General features: G+C 48.2%; 2 protein-coding genes across 5 annotated transcripts in view; one reads left to right on the top strand and one right to left on the bottom strand.

The window, feature by feature from the left end:
• The first annotated feature begins 18,097 nt into the window (after window positions 1-18,097).
• Window positions 18,098-21,812, top strand: SEC61G (SEC61 translocon subunit gamma). 4 transcript variants are annotated; one of them, XM_064169940.1, is made up of 4 exons: window positions 18,098-18,173; window positions 18,924-19,023; window positions 21,250-21,352; window positions 21,703-21,812. In XM_064169940.1, exons 2-4 carry the CDS (start codon window positions 18,930-18,932, stop codon window positions 21,710-21,712), a joined length of 207 nt encoding a protein of 68 aa, XP_064026010.1. In that variant the 5' UTR covers window positions 18,098-18,173; window positions 18,924-18,929; the 3' UTR covers window positions 21,713-21,812. The 4 variants fall into 4 exon arrangements, with proteins under 4 accessions (XP_064026010.1, XP_064026008.1, XP_064026012.1 ...); XM_064169938.1 differs by having other exon boundaries at window positions 18,101-18,177; XM_064169942.1 differs by lacking the exon at window positions 18,098-18,173 and adding an exon at window positions 18,222-18,243.
• A 1,334-nt stretch (window positions 21,813-23,146) lies between these two features.
• Window positions 23,147-25,723, bottom strand: part of TPK1 (thiamin pyrophosphokinase 1) — a 353,276-nt gene continuing 350,699 nt past the window's right edge. The window contains exon 8 of the mRNA XM_064169937.1: window positions 23,147-23,413. Coding sequence (XP_064026007.1) covers window positions 23,295-23,413 — 119 coding nt within the window. The 3' untranslated portion in view covers window positions 23,147-23,294. The remainder of the gene's footprint in view (window positions 23,414-25,723) is intronic.

Here is a 25,723-nt window from a genome sequence, read left to right as displayed (position 1 = left end):
ATGACAATCTTCCTTTAAGCTGCCCCTTTTCACACTCACAGAATATTAGAGATTGGAAGGGATCTCCAGGGATCATTGAGCCAAATCACCCTGTCAGGGCAGGATCCCCTAGAGTAGTCCACACAGGAATGCACCCAGGAGGGTTTGGAAAGTCTCCAGAGAAGGAGACTGTACAACCTCTCTGGGCAGCCTGAGATTAGTGCCAGGCCAAGAATAAACTGCCCTGGGTCTCTCAGTCTGCCTTCATAGGGGAGATGCTCAAGTCCCCTAATCAACCTCACAGTTCTCTGTTGGACTCTCTCTGGCAGATCCCTGTCTCTCTTGAATTGGGAAGCCCAAAAGAGGACACAGGTGTGGTCTCACCAGGGCAGAGTGCAGGGGGAGAAGAACCTCCCTAGACCTGCTGTATACATTTCATGATGCACTCCAGGATACCACTGGCCCACAAGAGAAAAAAAATGATCTTGAGATATGGAAGATGAATAAGAGGTTAGACAGAGAAGGAATGATGGCACAGGAAGAGCAGCCCTGTCTCTCAGCAAGTGCCACACAGAATGTCCCAAGCATTTCACTACATTAAGTGTTATGAACTGAGCATCACTGCAAGCTACAGGGACACACAATGATTTCAGGGGTTGTAGGGATTTCTTTCTCCAACTCTCTGGATGGTTTCAGAGGAACTAAAGATTTTTCTCCATATTTTGTGATCATTTCTCTCCTCTGTTTTGTCTCCAGCAAAGCTATTTAATCGTCTAGTTTACTTCCCACACATTGAAGTATGAAATGCTGAACACTGTAAAGCTGCATATTTTTTTCCACAGGTTTTAAGTGGTTTCATAGGTTTTAAATGGTTTTACAGGATTTTCAAATGAACAATTTTCCCATGAAGAGCAAGTGACAACCTGTATAAATCTCCCACTGCTCTTTCTTGTGGTTAGTTGAACATATTCAGCTATATGGAGAATGCATGTTCAGAGAGAGCTCATCCCCTATGTCTTCTGTCACCAGTTCTTATTTTGGCAGCTTTCCTCCTCTAAGTAAGCTCAGTGACCACTGTTAAATGAACTCAGGATTGCTTCCCCCCCTCCCCCCCCAGGCAAACATTCCCATCACTAAAGCCACTGGCTGACCAAGACTGGCTGATCAGTTGGAAACTCTGCACAGAAAACAAGGAGTTATGCATTACAGAAATAAAAACATCATCTGTGCAGAAAATGGTTAAGAACACAAAGTTTGGCAGTGTAGAAAAGTCTCTGGTTTTACTACCAAGATGCAGCTTTGGACAAAAGCTCTAAGCCCAGCAGCACCTTGCAAAACTGACTACAGCTAATGAAAACAAAAGTGTGGAAAAATGTTGTATGCAATGGCAACAAGGATGTTTTCTCAACTGCCTGCCTGCATGACGAGATCGTTGCCTCATTTCTACCTCTTTTGTCTTCTGCCAGTTCCTGCAGAGAGGTAAAAATCTTCTGACTGGCTCTCAGGGGCTGGATTTGCAGGCAGTGATGGCACTGACCATGACATAATGATGATGTTAGGGAGGTCACACATCCAGTAAGGCTTTAATTTATTTGACTCTTTGGAAAGAGCAAATTATCAAAGAAACATAAAATTAGGGGCTTCAGTTCTGCTTCTACACAAAGAAATGTTCTGGTTTGGGTGCTTATTCTCCCTTTTACTTAATACATGCTTTTGCCAAAGACCACACATAAACCTTTTGCTGGCATCCACCTATACACTCCATAGCACTGAAGCAACCCTAGGCAGGACTGCCTCATGCTCCACCTTCCCAGATGTCCCTTTGTTCCCTCACACCCATGTCTTCCATCAGGATTTCGTCATGGACTTGGGCATTTCTGGCAGAAAGCTTAGTAGAGGACAAGGATTTACCTTAATACTCTTTCAGTTGGAAATAAATGAACACCTCAAGTGCTGCCGTGGTATAACCAGCATCTCCTTTGAGGGGTTTTGCAACAAAGCCACTGGAGGTTATTGTTGGTTTCCTTACAAGCCACCAGTTTCTCCAGCACAGTTCCCATGCTAGAGTTCCCACATCACTAGCTGATGGTGCTGGCATCGGATGTGCTGGGATTTCTACAACTCCAGCTACAGCATCACCCCACAGTTTCTCATCCCCATTAGCAGGCCAGAATCCCTCGAGAGCCTCTGCCATTTACCTATGGGTCTCTCCCTTTTGATCCTTTCCTTCAGCTTGCCAAAGGATGCTGCACAGCAGGAGCAACCAGTATCTCATCCTGAGAGTCATGAAGGTTTGCTGCTGCAAGAGCCGCACAGATGACACACAGATATTTGATACACCAGGTTGTCCTTGTCTGTGAGACATCTGCAATACCCAAAGCACCAAATAACAGACTTTAACAGAAAAACCTTGTGCAAAATGAAGACATCAGCTGATGTGGTAAAAGCACAGGTCTCTAATAGGCCCTTGGATCAAGGGGAGAGAATGCTTGGGTCAACCCAGATTACATGATGCTCACTGCATCATTGCACCTGATACTAAAGATGTTTCTCCATACTTTGAGGGTGCCAGAGCCCTTGGACCACACTGCACAGAGATTGTGGAGTCTCCTTCTCTGGAGACTTTCAAAACTGCCTGGATGTGACCCGGTGCACCCTGATCTATGTGCACCTGTGATAACAAAGAGCTTGGACCAGGTGATCTCCAGAGCTCCCTTTCAACCCTTACTATTAGCTGATCCTATGACATCTCATCTAACATGTTTAATATCTCTGCTGATGGTAAGCTGACCACACTCTCAGGACCAATTTCTTCACTATTAGGCATTTTTAACTCTCCCTGTTTAATCCAAAGTCTTCCTTGCTCTGGTCACTGCAATGATTTAAAAGCCTTAGCACCACCCTAACAGGAGCACAAATACATTTGTCCTGCTGCAGTTACAGTTTAGAGACTAGGATGTTGTGGATGCTCCCTCCCTGGGCTGGGTTGATTGAGGCCTTGAGGGACCTGTCCTAGTGGGCAGGAGGTTGGAACTAGATGATCTTTGAGGTCCCTTCCAACCTAAACCATTCTATGATTCTATTCCCACATGACATTCCCTGCTGCTTTTGAGAGTGCACAACATTTCTGTGCTAGCTTGTGACACAGTTACACCATGTTGCTGGAGACAGGGGCCTTCTGAACTTAAGGAGAGCTATTTAAACAACACAGCATGAAGAGAACAAATTGCTCTGAAATCTACCATACAACACAGTTGTCATTCTTTGGAAGAAACAAGCCAACCCCAAACCAAAACTGCAGAACACCACTTTGCTAGCTGGGAAACACATGCCATGATCTGCCTACCTTAACACACACAATTACATGGTCTGAATTGGAAATGTAATCAGTGGGGTTTTGGGTTTTGTTTCTTTTTCTTAGCATGCAAATCCTTTATATACAGCAGAACTGGCCTTTTTCATTACCTAGAGGAACTCACAAGTTTGACAAGGGCTCTACTCATCTTGCCTTCAGTGTAGCACTCCAGCCCTCCACCTTCCCTGCTACAAATAGATGGGGAGTAGTGGGCTGAAAGCCCAGGAAATGTGGCAAACATGCTTCTCCGTGAGGTGGCACACCTAACTGCTGTCTAAGGGTCCTGCAAAGAAGCAAAAAAAGTGCCTCCTATTCACTCTTTCATAGAGTTCTCAATTTAAAAATAATTTACTTATTTACAGCACTTGGAAAAGGTACCAGAAGGCAAGGAGAAGTATTTGGCACCCAGAGAGCTTCTGCATAAAATCTGAGATACTTCATGGGAGAAAATCCAACTTGGCACACTCTCACTCCCAGCCTCTCATCCTTGGATGAGTAACTAACTCACATGTCTGTGGCTGGACAGGCTGGCTGAATAATTCATTCTTGTCCAAGTCAAAGAGGCAGAAGTATTCTAGGTTAGTTCTAACCTGAGTAAAATTAGAGCACAGCATCATTTCTATTTTATCTTTTATGTTCTTGGTAGGCCATAGCAGATATAAGACACAGACTCACACAGATGGGACAACACAGAATCACACAGATAGCATGATCAGATGAAACAAGAGTATAGAATCCAAAAGTTATTTCCCCTCTCTTGTGGGAAGGAAAGATTATTTATTCAATATTTCATCTTGTGTTGACAGAGTCAATAATTCACTTCTGCTTCAACAGTGTTTACAAGTCATGACTTCTTGGTGGTGTCCTACTTCTTAAATTGACATTATTAGTTTATATTTTCTGGTGGTCAGCTAATATTGGTTTCTGATGCAACTTCCTCACTCCTGATAGGAGTTGTTAGCCAGCAAGGCAGCCACAATGGAATTGTTTCCATGATAAATCCCACCCACATCTGAGATTACACATCAACAGCTGGACTGTCAGTTTTATAACTACTGAACAGCAGAGTCAGCCAAAACAGTTGGAAGTTCAGTGATCTGGTCTCTGTTTTCACAGCAGTATCTGGTCTCCTGGGGGTGCATGAAGAGTGTGGCCAACAGGTCAAGGGAGATTCTTCTGCCCTTCTACTCTGCCCCACTACGACCATATCTGGAATACTGGGTCCAGTTCTGGTCTCCTCAGTTCAAGAGAGACAGAGATACCCTAGAGGGTAGTCCGTCAGAAACTACAAGGATGGTCAAGAGACTGGAACACTTGACTGATGGGGGCCAAGAACACAGATTCTCCTTATCTATCATGAAGGAGAGGTAGCTTCTTCACTGCCTACTCCTTGTGCTGCCATTTTACACACTGCAGCTTAGGTGCTTGCTCAGTGGCATGGAGGAGACCATGACAGAGTACTGCAGGGCAGCGTTCCTTGTGGCCAGAGCAAGGGCACCTGTGTCTTGAGTGGCAGCACATGATGTGCTTTCTCCAATCCTTTTTGTATTTATCTTACAATGTCAGCCTACATCTCTTACTAAATGCAATGGAAAAGCATGCAAAGCTTCTGCTACATATGGGACTGATTACAGACCACAAGCTGCTGGCCATGGTGACTCACTGCCTCACAATGATCGTCTAGGAAAGCCAAAAATGGGGGTTGCCCTCTGGCCCTGAGAACCAAACTTTCTCATCTTCCTTCCCATTGAAGTGCCCCAAGTGAAAGGGCTGAAGATTTCTCAGCCACCTCATCCAGGCCCCCAAACCCAGTACCCTCTGCTAAAAGGCATTTTGGAACCTGAGACTGCCTTACAAGAGCAACAGAGAATGCAGAAGACAGAGTGCATCAGATGCCTTGAAAGTGGGAAAGATGTACTCTTCTGAGAGCAAGTCTCAAAACTCCTGGCAACTATTTCCAGCAAGTTGTGGAGGATCTCCTTTAGGCTTCTTAATCAAAATACTGTCCTGAGAGCTGTGCCCAAGTTCTGTATAATACCTCGGTGCTTGGGATACCTCTTGTCTCAGTGCTTCCCTTTCTACCTGTCTGTCTCTCACATGTGCACAGTTTTGGGCACAAGGCTCCTATGTCAAGGCAAATTCCCATTTCCATTTTCTTCTCCTAATTGCACAATTCCTTTTTCCTTCCTTGACACCACCTGGCCTCAAAAAAAGTAAAAAGAGAGAAGAGAAAGCACACTTATGCAAACAGTCCAACACTAAGATGTTTCCAGGGGCTGTAAGGTACAAATCCATCTTCTGAAGGAAGACAGCTCTTCTTCCAGACTCTCATTCCCTGGACAAGCAGTCCAGCCAGTGCTATCCCTGCTTCCTGATTGCCACTGGTCTCCCAGCATGACAAGAGCTCCTGTGGCCAGAGTGAGCATCCCAGACAGGTTCATTCTCATCTCAATAGGTCTAGGAATGCTCTCCCCTTCTAATCTTCTCTGGTGAGGTCACACCTGGAATACTGAATCCAGTTTTGGGGTCCCCAATACAAGAGGGAGAAATCTGTTGGAGAGAGTCCAACACAGAACTACCAGGGTGATTAAGGGACTCAAAGATCTCTCCTGTGAAAAAAGACTGAAAGAACTGGGGATGATTACTCTGGAGAACACTGAGATCTTATTAATCTGAGGAGTGGGTGTCATGAAGATGGTGCCAGTCTCTTTTTGGTGATGCCCTGTAACAGGACAAGGAATGAACTATGGTAAGCTCACATAAACTAAACCTCCTTTTCATAGGTGTTTTTGGTTAAACAAAAAGCAGTGTCTGCTGTTTTGGCTGGCACTGTTGTGAGGACTACAATGCCATCTAGTGAGAGAAAAGGCTCACTGCACCACTCACTGGTTTTTACAGGTACAACACAGAAAATTTTAGATTCATCTGTTGAAATGATTGCATGGAAAGCATGCTACATGAAACAAAATTACAGGCTTGAGAGGTGAACTCAGGTCAAGTTCAACAAGACTAAGTGCAAAGTCCTACACCTGAATTGGGGAAATCCTAAGCAAAAACATAGGTTGGACAAAGAGAGAGAGAGCATCCTTCACAAAGACATGGGGGTGCTGGTTGATGACAAACTCAATGTGAGCCAGCAAGGTGAGTTGGCAGCCCAGAAGGCAACTACGTCCTGGGCTGCATCCAAAGAGGTGTGACCAGCAGGAGAAGGGATGTGATTGTCTCCCTCCATTCTGCTCTCATGACATTCCAGCTGGAGAACTGTGTCCAGGTCTTGGGGACCCAACACAAGAAGTGGATCCAGAGGAGGTTAAGATGACCAAAGGGCTCCCTTATGGGTATAGGCTGAGAGAGCTGAGGCTGTTCAGGGCTGGAGCAGCTCCCTTATGGGTACAGGTTGAGAGAGCTGGGGCTGTTCAGCCTTGACAAGAGAAGGCTCTTGGGAACTTTACAGCAACCTTCCAGTACCTGAAGGAAGCACCAAGAAAGCTGTGGAGAGATTTTTTACAAGAACTCGTTGTGATAGAATGACAGGGAATGAATTGAATCTTGAGGAGGGGAGATTTAGACCAGACATTAGGATGAAATTCTTTACAGTGAGGTTATTGAAACACTGCAACAGGTTGCCCAGGGAGACTGTGGATGCCACCTCCCTGAAGATGTTCAAGGCCAGGTTTGATGGAGCCTTGAGCAGCCTGTTTTAGTGGAAGTGTCCCTGCCCATGGTTGGTTGATTTGAACCAGATGATCTTTAAGCTCTCTTCCAACCCAACCCATTCTATGAATATGAGCAATGCAATAGATAACTATGTGTAAAAAGTCCCTCTCCAACTTTTCTGTAGGCCACATTCAGGTACAGCTCGCTGATTACCAGTTACTTGTCACCAGTATATCAGTAGGCCCCTTTGAGGTTGATTTAAAACGTGAAAAAGCAACACCCTGCTCACCACAGTAGGTTTTGAGACAACTTCAAGCTTCTTGTAGCATCTACATCCAATGATACACAGCTCCATGAAAGCAGTGGGTACCCAGCAATGCCTGAAATAAACTCCTGGCAATATACATACATATTTGTCATTCAAAACTTGCTCTTTTAGTCTGACAAACTGTAAGAAGGGTCCCCTGACAGATTTAATGATTTCACCACTCACAGCTGTTATTTATGCTCTATAAAATGTCACCAACATCTGCTGCTGCAGCTAAATGCACCACTGCAAAGTGATGTTAAGCTCAGGAAAAAACAAGCAAAAGTTGTTTCCAGACAATGGCATAAGAGACAATAAAGCTGAAAGAGATTGGAAGGGATCTCTGAAAATCATTGAGTCCAACCCCCCACTGCCAAAGCAGGATCACCTAGGGCAGGTCACACAGAACACTCTTATATGAGTTTTGAAACTCTCCAGAGAAAGAGACTTGAAAGTCTTTCTGGGCAGCCTTTCCAGGGCTCTGGCACCCTTACAGTAAAGAAGTTTCTCCTCATGTTGAGGTGGAACTCCCTGTGTTCCACTTTGTATCCACTGTCCCTTGTCCTATCACAGGACACCACTGAAACAAAGACTGGTACCTTCTTCTTGACACCCATCCTTCAGACAGACCTTAAAAAGGTCCCCTTCCAGTAATCCCCAGGCTAAGCAGCCTCAGGTCTCTCAGCCTTTCCTTATGAGATAGATGTTTCAACCCCTTCATCATGCTCTTAGCCTCCTCCTGACGCTGTCTAGTATATCCCTGCCTCTCTTGAAATGGAGACCCCAGAACTGGGCACAATACTCCAAATGTGGTCTCCCAGGGCAGAGTAGAGGAGAAGGAGAACCCTCCTTGATCTGCTGGCAATATTCTTCTTAATGCACCACAGGATAGCATTTCTCTGAGTGCAATAATAACAATAATCCTGAGTATTTTAAAATCTAAAATAGTATCAATGAGTTGAACGTTTAGAGGACAGGATGCCAAAAGGACAGTAAAAATCTGGTTTTCTAAGTACAGTTCTTACATCTTTGTGCAAATAAATTCAAGGTTTTCAAGTGATGTTTGTATTTTTCATCTGTTTCTCTGTCATCTTGGCATTCCTGTCCTCATGCTTAATATTCACAGAAAGACCGGTGCCCCTTCACATGGTGCCTTAGGATCTGTCACCTCTGCCACTTCAAGACTGCCACAGGCACACTGACAGTCACATCCAAAAAGGAATGTCCTGGGAAACTGAGCCAGATGGGCAGGCATCTCCTGTGCAGGCTCATGTCCCATAGCAATGGGGCTAGCAGCCTCCCTGACCTGGCTGCAAGAGGAACGTGCATATTTGCCTTGGGGCAGCCAAACTACTCCAGCTGCTCTCTTCAGTGTCTGGAAATAGCTTTGCTCAGTGAAAAGGCAGCAGTTCTTGCAGTGCACACACCTAATGTGTAGAAACATCTTGTGAAACACTCAGAGAGCTGTAATGACTGCCACAAACAGATAGTCTGGTTCTTAGCCTGGAGTGGCTCTCCACGCCCCATCTCTTGTTCCTTTCAGTAACAAGATGTAACTCCTGACATAGTCCCGTTTGGGTCTCCTAAATGTCAGTAAATTTTTAACTTTTTGGGTTTTTCTGAAAGGAGTCCCTGAGAAAAAACAAAAAAGAAACAGAAAGGGACACAGGAGAACACACTGGAAGGTCAAAGACTGGATGGGCAAACCTTGAGCCACTTATCCCTCCCATAGGACACGGAGCCTAAGGAGAGGAGACACACGAGATCGTGTACCACTCAAGTCCTCTCAAGCCCTCAGGACCTATTTAAGCCTTGTCCATCAAGAAAAGCTTCACAGATAAGATTTAACTGATTAATTCATACCCACTGCCCCCCTCTCAGGCTGCAACCCTGGCAAGTGACTGCTCTAGGGTAAAAGAACAGAAAAAGGCATCTTGGATATTTCCTGTATATCCTATTTTGCAATTGCTTTCATACCCAGAGATCTTATTAGCATCACCTCTCCCAATCCATGACAGGTTATAGACCACCAGCAGGACAAGAATTAAAAAGCTGCTGAAGTAATTAAAGACCCTAACTGACATAATTGAAGCTATATATCTTCAAGGCCAAGGGCATCAATAATGATTTGTCAGCCTTAAAAGGCTTAAATCAATATAGCAGAAAGAAGCTGTAGATTTCCCAGCATTTAACATCATTTTAATAGCTTAATGGTCAACTCACAATTGATTACAGCATGTTTGGTGGCCAATATGATTGTCAGGTTTGTGTCTATAAACAACCTGTGGGAGTTCAAAACTGCACTCTCCAAAGCACAACAAAGGACCTCTGCTAAATTGCAGAGCAGGCACCACAGATGCTGAAGCCAAAGCTGGGTTATTAACTACCAGGTATCTTTGTCTTGTACAAAAAGTAGACTAGGCTCCTGAGGATGCACCACTTCCTTCAGCTGAGCTATCTAAAGAATCTGGGAAGATCCATACAGACAAACCACACATTAAGGTTGGAAAAGACCTTCACCAAGTCCAACCATCACCTGATTCTACCAAGGCGAGTGCTAAACCACGTCCAGCAGCACCACATCTCTGCCTCTTCAAAACACCTCCGGGGACAGGGATTCAACCACTTGGGCAGCCTGTGCCAGTCTTCCAGAACCCTTTCAGTGAAGAAGCTTCTTCTCATATCCAACCTAAACCTGCCCTGGGGCAACCTGAAGCCATTCCCTCTCATCATACTACTTAATAATAGGGAGAAGAAACCAACACCCATCTCACTCCAACTTCCTTGCAGGGAGTTATAGAGGGCAATGAGGTCTCCCCTCAGCCTCCTCTTCTCCACACTAAATAACCTCAGCTCCCAAGGCTGCTCCTCACCAGACCTGTTCTCCAGACCCTTCAGCAACTTCATTGACCTTCTCTGGACCTGCTCCAGCACCTCAATTTCCTTCTTGGAGAGAGGGACTCAAAACTGAACCCAATATTTAAGGTGTATCCTCACTACTGCTGATTCCACAGCATGATCACTTATCTGGCCACGTTATTGCTGATCCAGGCCAGGTTGCTGTTGGCCCTCTTGGCCACCTGAGCACATGCTGGCTCACGTTCAGCCCAGCTGGCTGTTGATCAGCACCCCCAGGCCCTTCTCTGCTGAGCAGCTTTGCACTTGAATTGCCAAATGGGCTTAAAACAGAAGTACACCAGAAAAACTATTAGAAGACAACAAAACAAGAAGGGTTTCTGCACTTAGCTTCACATAAAAATGAGAAGGAACTTCTTTACTGTGAGGGCAGTGTAGAATCATAGAATCAAACAGGCTGGAAGAGACCTCCAAGCTCATCCAGTCCAACCTAGCACCCAGCCCTAGCCAGTCAACTAGACCAAGGCACTAAGTGCCCCATTCAGGCTTTTCTTCAACACCTCCAAGGACAATGACTCCACCACTTTCCTTAGCAGCCCATTCCAATGCCAATCCCTTTCTGTGAAGAACTTCCTCCTAACATCCAGCCTAGACCTCCCCTGGCACAACTTGAGACTGTGTCCCCTTGTTCTGTTGCTGCTTGCCTGGGAGAAGAGACCAACCCCACCTGGCTACAGCCTCCCTTCAGGTAGTTGTAGACAGCAATGAGGTCCCCCTCGAGCCTCTTTGTCTCCGGGCTAAACATCCCCAGCTCCTTCATCCTCTGCTCATAGGCCTTGTGTTCCAGGCCTAAATCACTCAATTATAAATCACCAAGCACAAAGCATATTTCAAGTCTGAAAGATCTTTACATTCAAACCATTTCTGGACCTTTGAAAAGTTTCACTTGTGGAGAACAACAATGATATTAACTGGCACCAAAAAAAACCACCAAACTGTAAACTTAGCAAGTGATACCCCTCAAATAGCTGAGAAGTGACTACAAGTAAGAGAAGTCACAGCCATCAGCTGTGCTAGACAAAACCAATACTACAACCCTTGAAGATGAGAAACTACTATTTGATTTCTCTTGATGTGGGAGGAGCAGATGGATCCACAGCTCTTCCTTGGTTAAACTCTCTGTGCTGCTTTTGCCATCTAGAAACCTTATCTTCAGATCTGTTCTAGTCTGAGGTATCACTTAGTGAGGCCATTTTAGTATACTGCTCTTCTTTATCTTGCATTGCATCTATCATGATAAAGACAAAAATATTCCAAGTTCTTTCACCCTTCAGGTCTTTCAAATTAAATTGAAGGCAGACTTTGTTTAAAAGGTCATCTTTAAACTAATACACAATAAATCCAACCCTGGTAAAAATCTATTTTAATAGCACTCCTCCCTTACCCCCACATTTCATCTCCACTAAATATGAAGAGGCACAAATCAAAGGATGGGGATTGTTGACTGCTCTTCCCTTTCAGAACCATGACATTAAGGCCTGATCTAGTGACATTTCTATAATTAATGAAGCTAACCCAAAGACATGGCCCACAAGCACTTCATCATTTCCTTCTGAACCCCAAACATGAGCTATCATTTTCTTCCTAGCATCAGTTCCTCATTTATGTTCTTCCCCTGTATCTGTACAGCCACTGAGGAGGGAAATAATCTTTCTTTCCAACATAAATCAAGCAGATGTGCTTATCTAGTCCAAACAGAGACTGAGGAGCATTTAGGAGGACAAAAAGCTAAAAATCATTTCTAAATGTCAGAAGCACATAGATATTCCAAAGGTTTATCAAGATATAAACTTATCAACTATATTTATGATAGTGTAAAATTAAGAAATAAAAGGTGCCATAGATCTTAGCAGTTTCTAAAGAGTGAATTTTATGCTCAACAACACTGACTGGCAAGTGATAGATCATTAGCATGACCTCAGCCAATGGAGCTATTGGACTGCCTTTGAAAATCTGAGCATGCACCTAGCCACAGTGCTGCTCAGCAAGCAGCTCCCTTAACACCTTTCTCAGCCCATCACCTTGCTTTCTCCTCTCTCTTCCTTCTCTGCATTCTTCCCTTCCTTGGGCTGTAAGTCTCACACTGCTCTGTGGTCTTTGGCTCTTTGCCGCATCTGTTCTCTGTCCCAGACCACACTCACATGTCCAGTGACTCCAGCAGCCTGTTTTGCTTGTGTCTGTAAGTCCATCACCTGCCACTTTCCCAGCTTTTTCATTATCTTGTTCTTTGCCTTTGCTGCCTCTTAGGATAACCATTCTCCCTCCAGATTCATGAAGACAAGTCAAGTCCAGTTCCCACCTCTATCCCTTGTCTTTTGTGTCCTTTCAAGTGTCTCTGGAGCTGGAAACCCCCCAGCATTTCAGGCTAGGAAGAGGCTCCTGGTTCCTGGGCTCCCGGTGAGCACAGGGAACAGAAGAGCACAGTTGTGCCACATGTACAGAGGCTCCACCCAGGAGCGCAGTGTAAAACCATCCTCAAAGGAATCCTCTCATCCTTGGACCATACAATAGGATGGGAAAAAAAAGATGTGGCTCCAGTTTATGGAAAACAAATGTCCAGAAGCCAAACAGCATTAGCATGCCACAATCTAGGACAGCAACTGACTCCTCTTTGCTGAATGATTTACTGCTTAGACATTGTCATAAACGCAGGCTTGTAGAGCTGCCATGGAAATGTACTCATGGAAGCACACACCAGTTCCCTCCCCAACCTTCCAAGGACCATAAGGAAACAGAAATAAAACAGCAGTCTTACTTTCAGTGAAAAAAACAATACACATTGCTAGGAGATGGAGGCTTCTTCCCATCTTGCCCTGAAGACCAAGTCCACAAGTAACAACAATCAGTTTGAAGACACTGACACACACCAAAAGACTACAGCTTTCCTAGGGGCAAATCTTGCTTGGCTTTCTATGATAAAGTGACTAGGCTGTGGACAAGGGACAGCCTATGGATGTGATCTGTCTGGACTTAGGCCAGGCCTTTGAGAGTCTCCCACAACATCCTACTCGCCAGGTTGGAGAGATGTGGATTTGGTGGGTGGACTATTCAGTGGGTAAGGAATTGGGTGGATGGTTGCATCCAGAGGGCAGCATCCAATGGCTTGAACTCCAGATGGAGAACAGTGCCAAGCAGTGCCCCTCAGGGGCCCATACTGGGACCTGTACTGCTTAATATGTTTATCAGTGATACAGGCAGTGAGATGGAGTGCACCATTACTGAGTTTGCAGATGACACCAAGCTGAGTGGTGCTGCCCATACACAAGAGGGACATTGGAGCATCCAAGAGTCACTCCCAGTAGGGCCTTCAATGGCCTCCCCCAGTGAGGCTGAAGATCTAAGAGGTCTTTTCCAACTGAAACAATTCTTTCATTCTCTGATGCAACATCTTAAGATACAAGGATACAACTTGCTAAATGCTTTTGCATTGTACTGACACCTGCAGAGATAGAGATGATCTCTGGCAATCATCAAACGCAATATTCACAGAGGTCAATAACTAAAGTTTTGCTTTAATCTCCTCTCTAGCAAAGGAAAATGTTACTATAATCTTTCTGCATGTTGCTTACCTCTTCTGTTGGGCACACTGTGGTAGCCACGGCTGGCAGCTGATACCAAACGGACGCCTGTGAAGCGCAGTGTGGCCGAGGGCTGTGCCTCTCTGGCAGACGCTGAAGAAAATCCCTGAAGATCCCTAGTGAGAAAGGAAACAGTGTCAGGAGGAAGAAATCAGCACCTGTGTCCCAAAAGAGCTGCACAAAGACTGGCAGAGGTGACTGGATGCCAGGGCTGCCAGCAAGGCAGGCAACACACTGAGCAGACAGGCTGGGTGCATCACAAGGGATGCCTATCAACTCTGCTCTGTGCATCAGTGACAACACAGGGACTCCTTCTTTGGTTTATGGAGATGTTTTCCCACACCCTGTGTTTCACCTTCTTACTGCAAAAAGGATGATGGAGCTTCTCCTTGACCCCCAGCCACTCACACACCATTGCTAAGCTTAGACAAGGGCAGCTGGAGGGCAGCATGAGGGGCAGGCATTGTCTCTAGCAAGCAGAGCGGCCTGCACAAATGGGGCCTGCAATGGCTTCCCCAAATGGAGTCTGCAATGGCTTATCCCAGTGGGGCTTTCAGTGGCCTACCTAGGTGGGGCCTTCAATGGCCTCCCCCAGTGCAGCTTACAGCAGCCACTCACAGTAGAGCCTTCAATGGCCTCCCCCAGTGCAGCTCACAGCAGCCACTCCCAGAGAGCCTTCAAAATGGCCTCCCCCAGTGCAGCTCACAGCAGCCACTCCCAGAGAGCCTTCAATGGCCTCCCCCAGTGCAGCTCACAGCAGCCACTCCCAGAGAGCCTTCAATGGCCTCCCCCAGTGCAGCTCACAGCAGCCACTCCCAGAGAGCCTTCAATGGCCTCCCCCAGTGCAGCTCACAGCAGCCACTCCCAGCAGAGCCTTCAATGGCCTCCCCCAGTGCAGCTCACAACAGCCACTCACAGAGAGCCTTCAAAATGGCCTCCCCCAGTGCAGCTCACAGCAGCCACTCACAGAGAGCCTTCAATGGCCTCCCCCAGTGCAGCTCACAGCAGCCACTCACAGAGAGCCTTCAATGGCCTCCCCCAGTGCAGTTTACAGCAGCCACTCCCAGAGAGCCTTCAATGGCCTCCCCCAGTGCAGCTTACAGCAGCCACTCCCAGAGAGCCTTCAATGGCCTCCCCCAGTGCAGCTCACAGCAGCCACTCCCAGAGAGCCTTCAATGGCCTCCCCCAGTGCAGCTCACAGCAGCCACTCCCAGAGAGCCTTCAATGGCCTCCCCCAGTGCAGCTCACAGCAGCCACTCCCAGAGAGCCTTCAATGGCCTCCCCCAGTGCAGCTCACAGCAGCCACTCCCAGAGAGCCTTCAATGGCCTCCCCCAGTGCAGCTCACAGCAGCCACTCCCAGAGAGCCTTCAATGGCCTCCCCCAGTGCAGCTCACAGCAGCCACTCCCAGCAGAGCCTTCAGTTGTTTCCCCAGGTGGGCCTTCCAAGGTCTCCCCAGTGGCACCTCCAAGCCCCTTGGCCACAGCAGTGTCTGCTGGTGGCAGCAGCAGCCTGGGACTGGTTGCCCAAGCCAGCAGGTCTGTGACTGGCCCAGAGCTGGCCATGCAGCCTCGCTCTGACAGCAGCATGCTTGGGAGAGGAGCATCTGGCAGGGCCAGCAGAGAGACAGAGCATAGAGCGAGAGAAATGGCCAAGAAGAGACCTCAGGAACAACACTGAGAGGCCACAGTCCAGGGTGCAGTTGAGAAGAGGTCTCTGAACCTCTGCGGTTAGCTCCATCTCCTCCAGCCCAGACAAGGGTGGGCAGGAGCTGCAATATCTCCAAGCAGCACATCCAGCCCACAGAGGTCAAGCCCCTAAAGATCGGCCCTGAGCCCATGGAGGAGGATCCACCTCTAGATCATGAAGAGCCAACGGAGGCAGAGCCTGTTACTTTAGCCCTTATGGGGCACTCCTACACCCTGGCCCTCCTGCCTCCAGCACCATGGGCCAAAAAGCACCCCAGGATGGCCTGGGGCTCCCAGGTGCCCTCCAAGTCCCTGGCTGCCCAGAAGTGGAAGCGGCAACGGCTCCGCCAGTGCCGGCCCCCCTGCCGACGGCTCTCAGCCAGCGCAGCCGCAGCAGCACCGGGCACGGCTGAGCCCTGCCGAGCCCTGCCGTGCCGCTCTGGGTTCCGTCCCTCACAAAAGGCATCGGGCACCTCCTCTACCCTGAGCCAGGGCAGGAGGCTGCCATCTGCTGCCGGCAGCCGCGCTGGGACGCCTCGGCCAGCTCCGGAAACTTCGGAGAGCAGCGGACAGAGGGTGCTGGGGACTGTCGGACAGAGCCGGCGGCATTCAGTACAGCCAGAGAACACTGGAGAGCGTTGGAGGGCTTGGGAAGGCACTGGGAGTGCCTGCTAGACACCCCTGGAGCTCCACACGGGCTGTTGGGACACCTAGTGGTGTCCTGCCAGGCACAGAATGCTGCCAGACACCGCTGTATAAAATAAGCTACACTGGCCTGGGACGTTGAGAATCACGGGGGAATTCTTCAGTGGCCTGGTGTGAGCCAGACCAGCACTCACCCTGCTCGGTGCTGTGCCTTCCCAGCTCAGTCTCTGCTCAGTGAGGCCCTTTCTGCAGCTCAGGACAGCTTTGCACAGACAGTGTCTGGGGCTGGCAATGACAACACTGATGAGGAGAGAGAGCACCAAGGCCTTGGGTGCAGACCAAGGGCACTGCTACACCTTGCCTGCCACCTTAGTGTATAGAAAGCAAAAGGCTGCAGCTGCAGGCAGGGACAAGCCAAGTGACTGTAAAGAACTGACCAAAAAGGGATCCATGCCATGGATGGCATCTTCAGGATACAGTTGAGGAGTCATCAGGATCAAGCCTCTTCTTCAGTGGCCGTTTTAGAAGCAGGACTCTATGCATTATGCCTTGTTCCCAATCCGTGTTCCTGAATACATTTCCAGACTCCAGCTCCTCCATCTGGTCCTCATATGCTGCTGAGTTTGGTCTGGGAGTTCTGTCACAGCATCAGTGGTGACAGTGGCTAACTGCCCTCAGGGGCTTGGCTTCAGTAACTGTTTTCTAACTAATTCTATATAGTCCATAACTATTGTTATTATGATGTTCAGTAAAGTTGGTTTCATTTCCAACACATCAGGCTCTCTCGCTTATCCCCTTTCTCTTGCCCCTGGGAAGGCAGGAGGGTTCCTGGAGAGCAGCTGCCTGGGCATGGAGCAGAGGCAGCGTAGGGACAGAAGGCGTCGCTCCTGCAAGGAGCCTGGGGCCATGGAGCAGAGGCAGAGCAGGCACAGAGGGCCTCGCCCCTGCAGGGAGCCTGGGCCCAGCCCTGCGGGCAGAGCAGGCACAGAAGGCCTCGCCCCTGCAGGGAGCCTGGGCCCAGCCCTGCAGGCGGAGCAGGCACAGAGGGCCTCGCTCCTGCAGGGAGCCTGGGCCTAGCCCTGCGGGCAGAGCAGGCACAGAAGGCCTCGCCCCTGCAGGGAGCCTGGGCCCAGCCCTGCAGGCGGAGCAGGCACAGAGGGCCTCGCTCCTGCAGGGAGCCTGGGCCCAGCCCTGCGGGCAGAGCAGGCACAGAAGGCCTCGCTCCTGCAGGGAGCCTGGGCCCAGCCCTGCAGGCGGAGCAGGCACAGAGGGCCTCGCTCCTGCAGGGAAGCCTGGGGCCATGGAGCAGAGGCGGAGCAGGCACAGAGGACCTCGCCCCTGCAGGGAGCCTGGGCCCAGCCCTGCGGGCAGAGCAGGCACAGAAGGCCTCGCTCGCTCCTGCAGGGAAGCCTGGGGCCATGGAGCAGAGGTGGAGCAGGCACAGAGGACCTCGCCCCTGCAGGGAAGCCTGGGGCCATGGAGCAGAGGCAGAGCAGGCACAGAGGGCCTAGCTCCTGCAGGGAAGCCTGGGGCCATGGAGCAGAGGCAGAGCAGGCACAGAGGGCCTAGCTCCTGCAGGGAAGCCTGGGGCCATGGAGCAGAGGCGGAGCAGGCACAGAGGGCCTCGCTCCTGCAGGGAAGCCTGGGGCCATGGAGCAGAGGCAGAGCAGGCACAGAGGGCCTAGCTCCTGCAGGGAAGCCTGGGGCCATGGAGCAGAGGCGGAGCAGGCACAGAGGGCCTCGCTCCTGCAGGGAAGCCTGGGGCCATGGAGCAGAGGCAGAGCAGGCACAGAGGGCCTCGCCCCTGCAGGGAGCCTGGGGCCATGGAGCAGAGGCGGAGCAGAGGCAGAGCAGGCACAGAGGGCCTCGCCCCTGCAGGGAGCCAAGGCCCAGCCCAGCGCTCCTCACACGGCTCACGGACGGCAGCCTGACGCGCAGCTCCCCCTGTGCGCCTGCGCAACGCACTGACGTCAGGAGGCGCCGCCGCAGCGTCAGACGTCAGCGCTCTGCGCGGCTGTGCGACGTGGCCTTGGCCCGGCGGCTCTGTCGGTAGGTGCGGTGCGGGCTGCGGGACCGGGAGTGGGGACGCTGCGGGAGCGGGAGCGGGCACCTCCGGCCGGTCTGCCGCAGCAGGGTTCGGAGAGCAGGGCCTCCGCAGTGGCCTTCTGCAGGAGCGCTCGGGGCTGCGCGCTGAGGGGCTGGGTAGCGGCCCCCTGGGCCAGCCTGTCACAGGAGGGGCCGCGGCCGGAGGCTGGGGGGAGCTGGGGCGGGCTGCGGTGACAGAGGAGTCGCAGGAAGGCGTGAGTGGGTCCGCTCTGAGGAGCCTTCATATCAGGGGGTCTCGTTAGTGATTGCAGCTGGCCCGAGCCTGCTGTCTTGCGTGGGGTGGCAGCGCTGGCAGAATGGGATCAGGCCGTGGTGGTTCCACTGGTGCTGTTCAGCAGGTTTTGGCTCTGGGGTTTGTTGAGGCAAGTGACTTCCGTCCATTTGGCTGCCTTCAGTGGCATTCTCTGACAGAGCAGGAGATTGCCTGAAAGCAAGCTGTGAGGGAGCTGCTGTTTTCTGTGCTGAAATGCATCGTTTTTCATACTTAGCCCCACTTTCCTGCATTGACAGTGTGCCTTATGAAAGCACTTCTGCAAAGTGGAACTGTCTTTTGGAGTCTGGTTAGGCTGGAACGTGACTTTTTAGGTTGTCTTAAGGCTTTAGAGATTTGGTAGGTACCTGCTGCTTCTGCAGTTAAAAGCTCTCGTGGTCTGTATGTGGCACCAGCCATACTAAGCCTGTTCATCTCTGCAGGTCATCATGGACCAGGTAATGCAGTTCGTGGAGCCCAGCCGGCAGTTTGTGAAAGACTCCATACGGCTTGTGAAGAGATGCACCAAGCCTGACAGGAAAGGTAAAGCACACAGCCAAAGTGAACACAGGCCTTATTTCATTACAGGCTGGGTGCTGACCTGGTGAGGAGCAGGACCCAAGAGTCCTGGTAGACACAACAGGATGACCATGAGCTGGCAGTGTGCTCTTGTGGCCAAGAAAGAAAATGGCATCCTGGGATGGACTAAGAGGAGCGCACCCAATATATTGAGGGAGGTTCTCTTCCTTACCTACTCTGCACTGGTGAGGCCTCACCTGGAGTGCTGTGTCCATTTATGGGCTTCCCGGTTAAAGAACTAACACAGAGGATCTGGTACAGAGCCCTAACATGATGAGGAAAGGCTGAGAGAGTTGGACCTGTTTAGCTTGGAGAAGAGGGGGCTGAGAGAAGATCTTAATTAATGCTTGTAAATGTCTAAGGCATGGGTGTCAGGAAGATAGGCCCAATGACAAGAGGTAACGGGCATAAGCTTGAACATAGACAGGTCCATCTGAACATGAGAGGGAACTTCTTTACTTTGAGAGTAGCAGAGCACTGGAGTAGGCTGCCCAAAGTGGTGATGGAGTCTCCATCTCTGGAGACTTTAAAGGTCCACCTGGATGTGTTCCTGTGTGATCCTGCTCTGGCAGTGGAGTTAGACTCAATCTTCAGAGGTGACTTCCAACCCCTACCATCCTGTAATAGATCTTACACCTTGCCTACCTTTCTGTGTGTGATGACCTGTTTCTCAAGGATGTTTCTCTGCTTCCAAGATGGGATTTAAACTTCAACAGCTTTCTGGTTGTTAATGGGTTTGTGGTTCTGGATAGAATAAACTTGCATGTGTCTGTTTCTGGTCAGTACTCAGGTGTGTGGGAATGGTGCTAAAACTTCCCTTATGAAATAGGCTGAGTAGCTGAAGTCATCTGTTTTGAGGCAGGCAAGTCTTAGTTTTCATGTATGAAGTGGTCTGAGAAGGACTGGCGTGCACTTTGAAAAGACAAATGCAGCAGTAAACTTGGATTGGTTGCAGCCAACTGGAGGGGATTTCTGGAGGAAACTTGCTTGTTACATGACCAAGGAGGAAACCATGTTGAGAGACTGGAAAGCTGCTAGGATTGCTTTTTGTGGAGCCCATTCAGCACTTCACTGCTATCAGTGACTGCCTGGCTGAGACAGGAAGAACTGCTGGAAGAAGGTTTTTGAATTTTCCCAAAGGTGTTGGAGAGAAGCTGTGCTTTAACCAGAGTGCAGGTGGCTGGCTGTAATGACAGCAGTCACAGTGCTTTTGCATGCTCTGGATGCAGTTTACTAAGACCTTCTCAGATCAGTAAGGAACTTCATTCACTGTCAGACTGGCAGGGTTGTGAGGGGCCACTTTGTGGTAGCAGTCTTAAAGTAACTAAGAGTATCATTGAAGCACTTACTTTTTTCCAGGGATTTGAGATGCTGCCTTCCTGTGCCATCCATCTCTTCCATTTCTGATACTGTACTGGGGATATACAAGGCCTGTAGGGTTAGGATCATAGAATGGTAGGGATTAGAAAGGACCTCTCAAGATCGAGTCCACCCCTCTGCCAAAGCAGGGTCACCTGGGGCAGGTCATACAGGATCGTATCCAAATGAGTCTGGAAAGTCTCTAGGGAAGGAGACTCCACAACCTCATAATTTACACCTCATATGGAGGTGAAACTTTCTATGTTCCAATTTGTATCCACTGCCCCTTGTCCTGTCACAGGACACCACTGAAAAGAAACTGGCACCTTCCTGACACCCACCCTTTGAATATGTATAAACATTAATAAGATCTCCTCTCAGTCTTCTCCGGTTTCAGTTGGGAAAGACCTTTAACATCAAGTCCAACCATTCACTAAGTCTACCAGGGCTGCTGCTAAACCATGTCCTTCAGCACCACATCTCTGCCTCTTTGAAAAACCTCCAGGGATGGGGATTCAGCTACCGCCCTGAGAGCCCTCTTAGTGGAACAGTGATGGCATTAAAACTCTGTGAGTTGTTACAGGCTGTGGGTGTTTCTGATTGCTTATTATTTTAAAACATGGATATTAGTCAAGCATCTCTTAAAATCCCTCTGGTCCTCTCAACAGAGGATAGATTTCTCAAGGTCAATCCACTTTACTGTTGAACTAATTCCTGTGTTACTACTCACATTTCCTCAGGAGAGCTCTCTCCTTTGGCTACTGCAGTGGCCATCTCTGCTGTGCAGCACACCAGGCTTCCTAGACTGAAGTGTTTGTCTTGTTTTTGCAGAGTTCCAGAAGATTGCCATGGCGACAGCGATTGGCTTTGCCATCATGGGATTTATTGGCTTCTTTGTCAAGCTGATTCACATCCCAATCAACAATATCATTGTGTAAGTAGACAGGATCTTCAGTTTCTCTGGGTTTTACTTTCATATTCACCTGTTTAAACATTTTTTTAATTATTATTTAAAAACATGTTTCCAAAACCAAATTTTAAAGGGAGGGTGTAAGTCCTCTTCTGACACTGGAAGAGGTTCAGTACTATTGCCTGATGTGTGACTTGTACATACCTGCAAGTCCTCCTCTTGGCAAGGAGAAATGTTTGACAACAGGAGATAAACTTTTAAGGTGGTAATGTTTGTTCTGACAAGGCAGTGGTGAGAGGATAAATAAGAGTTGAGGTAGATCCTACTCGATTTGACTTGGTGACCTGAAACTGATCACTTTGCTCTCTCAACAGAGGCGGCTGAATGTTCATCATGAAGAACAAGACACTGTGACACTTGCTGCAAAGATTTCACTGCTTTGTAACCTGTTTGCTATTAAACAAGCTTAGTGTGGGTTTTCAGACATGCTTGTCATCTTATTCCCCTTTCCAACTGTACGCAGCCATACTTGTCTACATTACAGACTCTTTTTTTCAGTAGTGGTAGTGTTTTAATTGTTTTGTTACTTTTTTTCAACCACAACAAGCCAAACTCAGGTATGTAGGATCCTTGGGGATTCTCTACTCCGACCTCCTGCTCAGAGCTGGGACATTATTGAACTCTGGTGTTGCTTAAAGCTTTGTCCCGTCAAGTGTTGAAAACCTCCATGGCTAACAGCCTCTCTGCAGAAGCTGTTCCAATGCTTCATGTACTGTTCACTAAGTAGCACTGCTCCAGCAAGAGCAGACAGCAAGAAAGCAGCTTTACTGTGTCCTTGCCAGTTGTGGTTTCAAAGTCTATCAGCTGGAATTCTTCTCTGTTTTGAATACTGCTTCTGCAAGAGAACTGCACACAGAATTCTAAAGGGCTCTGCTTTGTTAATCTGGAACTTTTCATTATTAAGTGATCAGCTATTTTAAAACCTGAGTCTGCAGAAAGTTCTGGTAGATGCAGTGCTCTTCTTCTTCAAATTGAGATGAAGATGTTCCTATTTCACTCCAGAAAGCTTACTGTAAGCATTTGGTATTTGCAGAAGTTACTATGCTACAGACTTTAAAGGCACTTTGGGAAATCTGATACTGGCATTACAGCAGAAATGAAGCTTCTTACTGCAGAAACTTGCTTCATAAGTAGGAAAGTTCAGTAGTTACTCTTCTTAAGGAACTGTCAGCAGCACCTTTCTATATTGCAAACGAGGGCAGAAAAATGGGATTAAGGCTCCAAGGAGTTCTTAAAGTGACTTTCCAGGACCTGAAAGGGGCTTACAAGAAAGCTGTGGAGGGACTTTTCATAAAGGCTTTTAGTGACAAGATGATATTAGAAACAACTTCTTTACAGCTGAGGGTGGTAAGACAGGTTGCCCAGGATGCCTCCTCCCTGGAGGTGTTCCAGGCCAGGTTGGATGAGGCCTTTTGTAACCTGGTCTAGTGCAAGGTGTCCCTGCCCATGGCAAGGGGTTTGGAACTAGATGATCTTTGACATCCCTTCCAAGTCAAACCATTCTGTGAATCTACAGAAGTGACCTTTTAGAGTCACACAATTGGTAACTTTAGAGTGTACCTCCTGTTGGCAAAAGAGGAAAAATAGTTCAGTATTGGAATAAAATACTTAGTAAAAGCAGTCTGAAGTAACCAAATAGGCAGAAGCAGTTTCTTTATGTTCCCTTTCGCGTGTGACTGTTGGGTGGCAGCTCATGTCCTCTGACTAAACACTGTGAGGTACCAGGATGAAGTACTTGATTATTGCTACTCTTCCTGATTTGATCTCAAGTGATTTTTATTTCAGACTTGTTTGCCATTCAGTACATAAAAATCAGTGCCTGCTTGTATCTTCAGAACAGCTTTGCTCCTTAATTCAGTGAAATCTTTGAGTGCTTGGAGTTGACTCCCATCAGGAAAGGCTGCTCTTATGTTTTGACAGCCATCGTCCACAGCAAAGGTTTGTCTGTCTCAATGGTCACGGTTCCAGAGTTGTCATAGGTGTTGGAAGTACTGACCAGTGTTCCAAACTTCAGCACCTGGTTAGCTGTGGAAAGAGAAAGAAGGAACTTAGTGGTACTCTGGAGACCAAGACATGAGCGTGCATTTATTGTTGTACAGAGTGCTACTTCTACAAAGAAGCTAAAATCCAGCTGAGTAAATCTAATCCTGATAAACATAATCTGAAAGAGCTATATTAAATATTAATTAGAAGGCTTGGATGTGACTATCCAGTGACCTGGAGAGGGAATAAATCAGTGCTTAATCCCCAAATTAGCATTTTGAGTTTACAGCAGATTACTACAGAAGCAGATTGGCAAACGTTTCCCCAGAGTTTCACATCTGGAAATATGTTGTTCATTAGCAGCAGCTCAAGCAGCAGCACCAAGGCAAGGTATTTAAAACAGAACGAGGCAGAGGATCTTACTGTGGTTCCAAATGGGGGATTTGCTTTAGCTCAGCAGCAAGCCTATAATCTCCTAAAATGTGAATAGTTGTGTTACAAGTGGTGTGATTTAACAGCTTCTGCTTTGAATGAGGTCTCTTGCAGGACTTCTCTGGCATGCCTAGTGAGGTAGATGTCCATTCTGCATTAGGAACCAAGTGGCATTAATTTAAACAAATAGCTGGTGCTATCATAGATTGATAGACTCATACAATGGGTTGGGTTGGAAGGGATCTCGAAGACCACCTAGTTCCAACCCCCCTGCCATGGGCAGGGACACCTTCCACTAGACCAAGTTGCTCAAGGCCCTCGTCCAGCCTGACACTGAACACTGGCAGGGATGGATCATCCATGACCTCCATGGGCAACCTGTTCATTGTCTCACCAGCCTCACTGTAAAGATTCTTTTTCTGATATCCAGTCTAAACAGTGCAGTCGTAATGCTCATTTTGAAATTATTGGGTGCTGTGTTTTAAGTGTGACATAGACCTCCTGCAAACAGAGACTGAAGGTTCAAGCTGCCTTCAAACCAAAACCTGCAGTTTCATTTCTCTCCAGGCTGAGACATGGGGCTTTGTAGTCTGGATAAAGAAGACTCAGAAGGCTTCCTATGAATGTTTTAAAGTCTGAAGGGTGGGTGTCAAGAAGAAGGTGCCAGGCTCTTGTCAGTGGTGTCCTGTGACAGGACAAGGGGCAGTGAGTACAAACTGGAGCCCAGGAAGTTTTCATCTCAAGATGAGGAGAAAGTTTACTGTGAGGGTGAGGAGCACTGGAGCAGGCTGCCCAGTGAGGTTGTGGAGTCTCCTTTAGAGACCATCCAGACCTGTTTGGATGCATTCCTGTGTGGCCCGTCCAAGGTGATCCTGCTTTGGCAGAGACATTAGACTACCTGATCTTCAGAGGTCCCTTCCAACACCTACCATGCTATGATTCCATGATTTTCTCCCTTTTGGAAATGGCATTGCTTGCATTTTGCAAACATGAACTTCCCTAAAGGCACTGCAAGACTAATCCTGTGTTAGTCCTTGCCTATATAAAGGTTGAGAGTAAGAACCCCAAGACCACCATTGGTTTAGTTAGTAATACAAGCCAAACAAGCTCTCATTTGCTGGTATCCCTGTTACACCTCCAAGGAGGATACAATGTGATACTAGTAGAGCTGCAGCTGGGGAGAATTGTTCAGGCAGATGAGCAGGTCTGTGTCCTGTCAGAACTGGCAATCCATGTGTTAATACTGAAGGTGGAATCCTCTGGATTTGATACCAAGTTGCCCACTGCAAATGGAGATCTCCCTCTGATCGAGGCATACAAAACGACAAATGAGTCTGTGGTTTGTGATCTGCACAGGAGGCAGATATTCCAGCTGGGGATGTGAGCATGGGCTGTAGTAATTTATTGTTAGTATATGTGTTACACTTATCTGCCCATTGCTGCGCCCATTGCTGGTGGTTGGGTGTTTCCTGCCAGCAGAAGACAGCAGAAGCCAATGGGGCTGTGCCTTGCCAGAATTTGATGCTCTAGACCAAGCTGCCTTACAACCTAGATTTCACTCTTTGCTGGTAAAGAGGTCGTTTAATGAAGATGAGGTATCACACAGGTAGAGTTCCCTGTACTCCCAAAATAACACTGTTAAGTGTTACAGAATTATTTAGGTTGGAAAAGACCTTTAAGACCATTGAGTCCCACCACTCCCTAACTGCCAAGGCTAGTGCTAAACCATGGCCCTCAGCACCACAACTCTGCCTCTTTCAAACACCTTCAGGGATGGGGATTCACCTCTCTGGGCAGGCTGTTCCAGTCTTTGAGAGCTCTTTAATAACGAATTTTCATGTAATACCCACCCTAAACCTTCCTGGTGCAACCTGAGGCAATTTCCTCTTGTCCTGTAGCTTTTTATTAGGATGAAGACAC

Source organism: Pogoniulus pusillus, chromosome 32 (genome assembly GCF_015220805.1).
Source record: "Pogoniulus pusillus isolate bPogPus1 chromosome 32, bPogPus1.pri, whole genome shotgun sequence".
NCBI classification, from domain to species: domain Eukaryota; kingdom Metazoa; phylum Chordata; class Aves; order Piciformes; family Lybiidae; genus Pogoniulus; species Pogoniulus pusillus.
The sequence above is the reverse complement of the archived record's forward strand: the minus strand, read 5'-3'. Positions and strand labels throughout refer to the sequence as shown.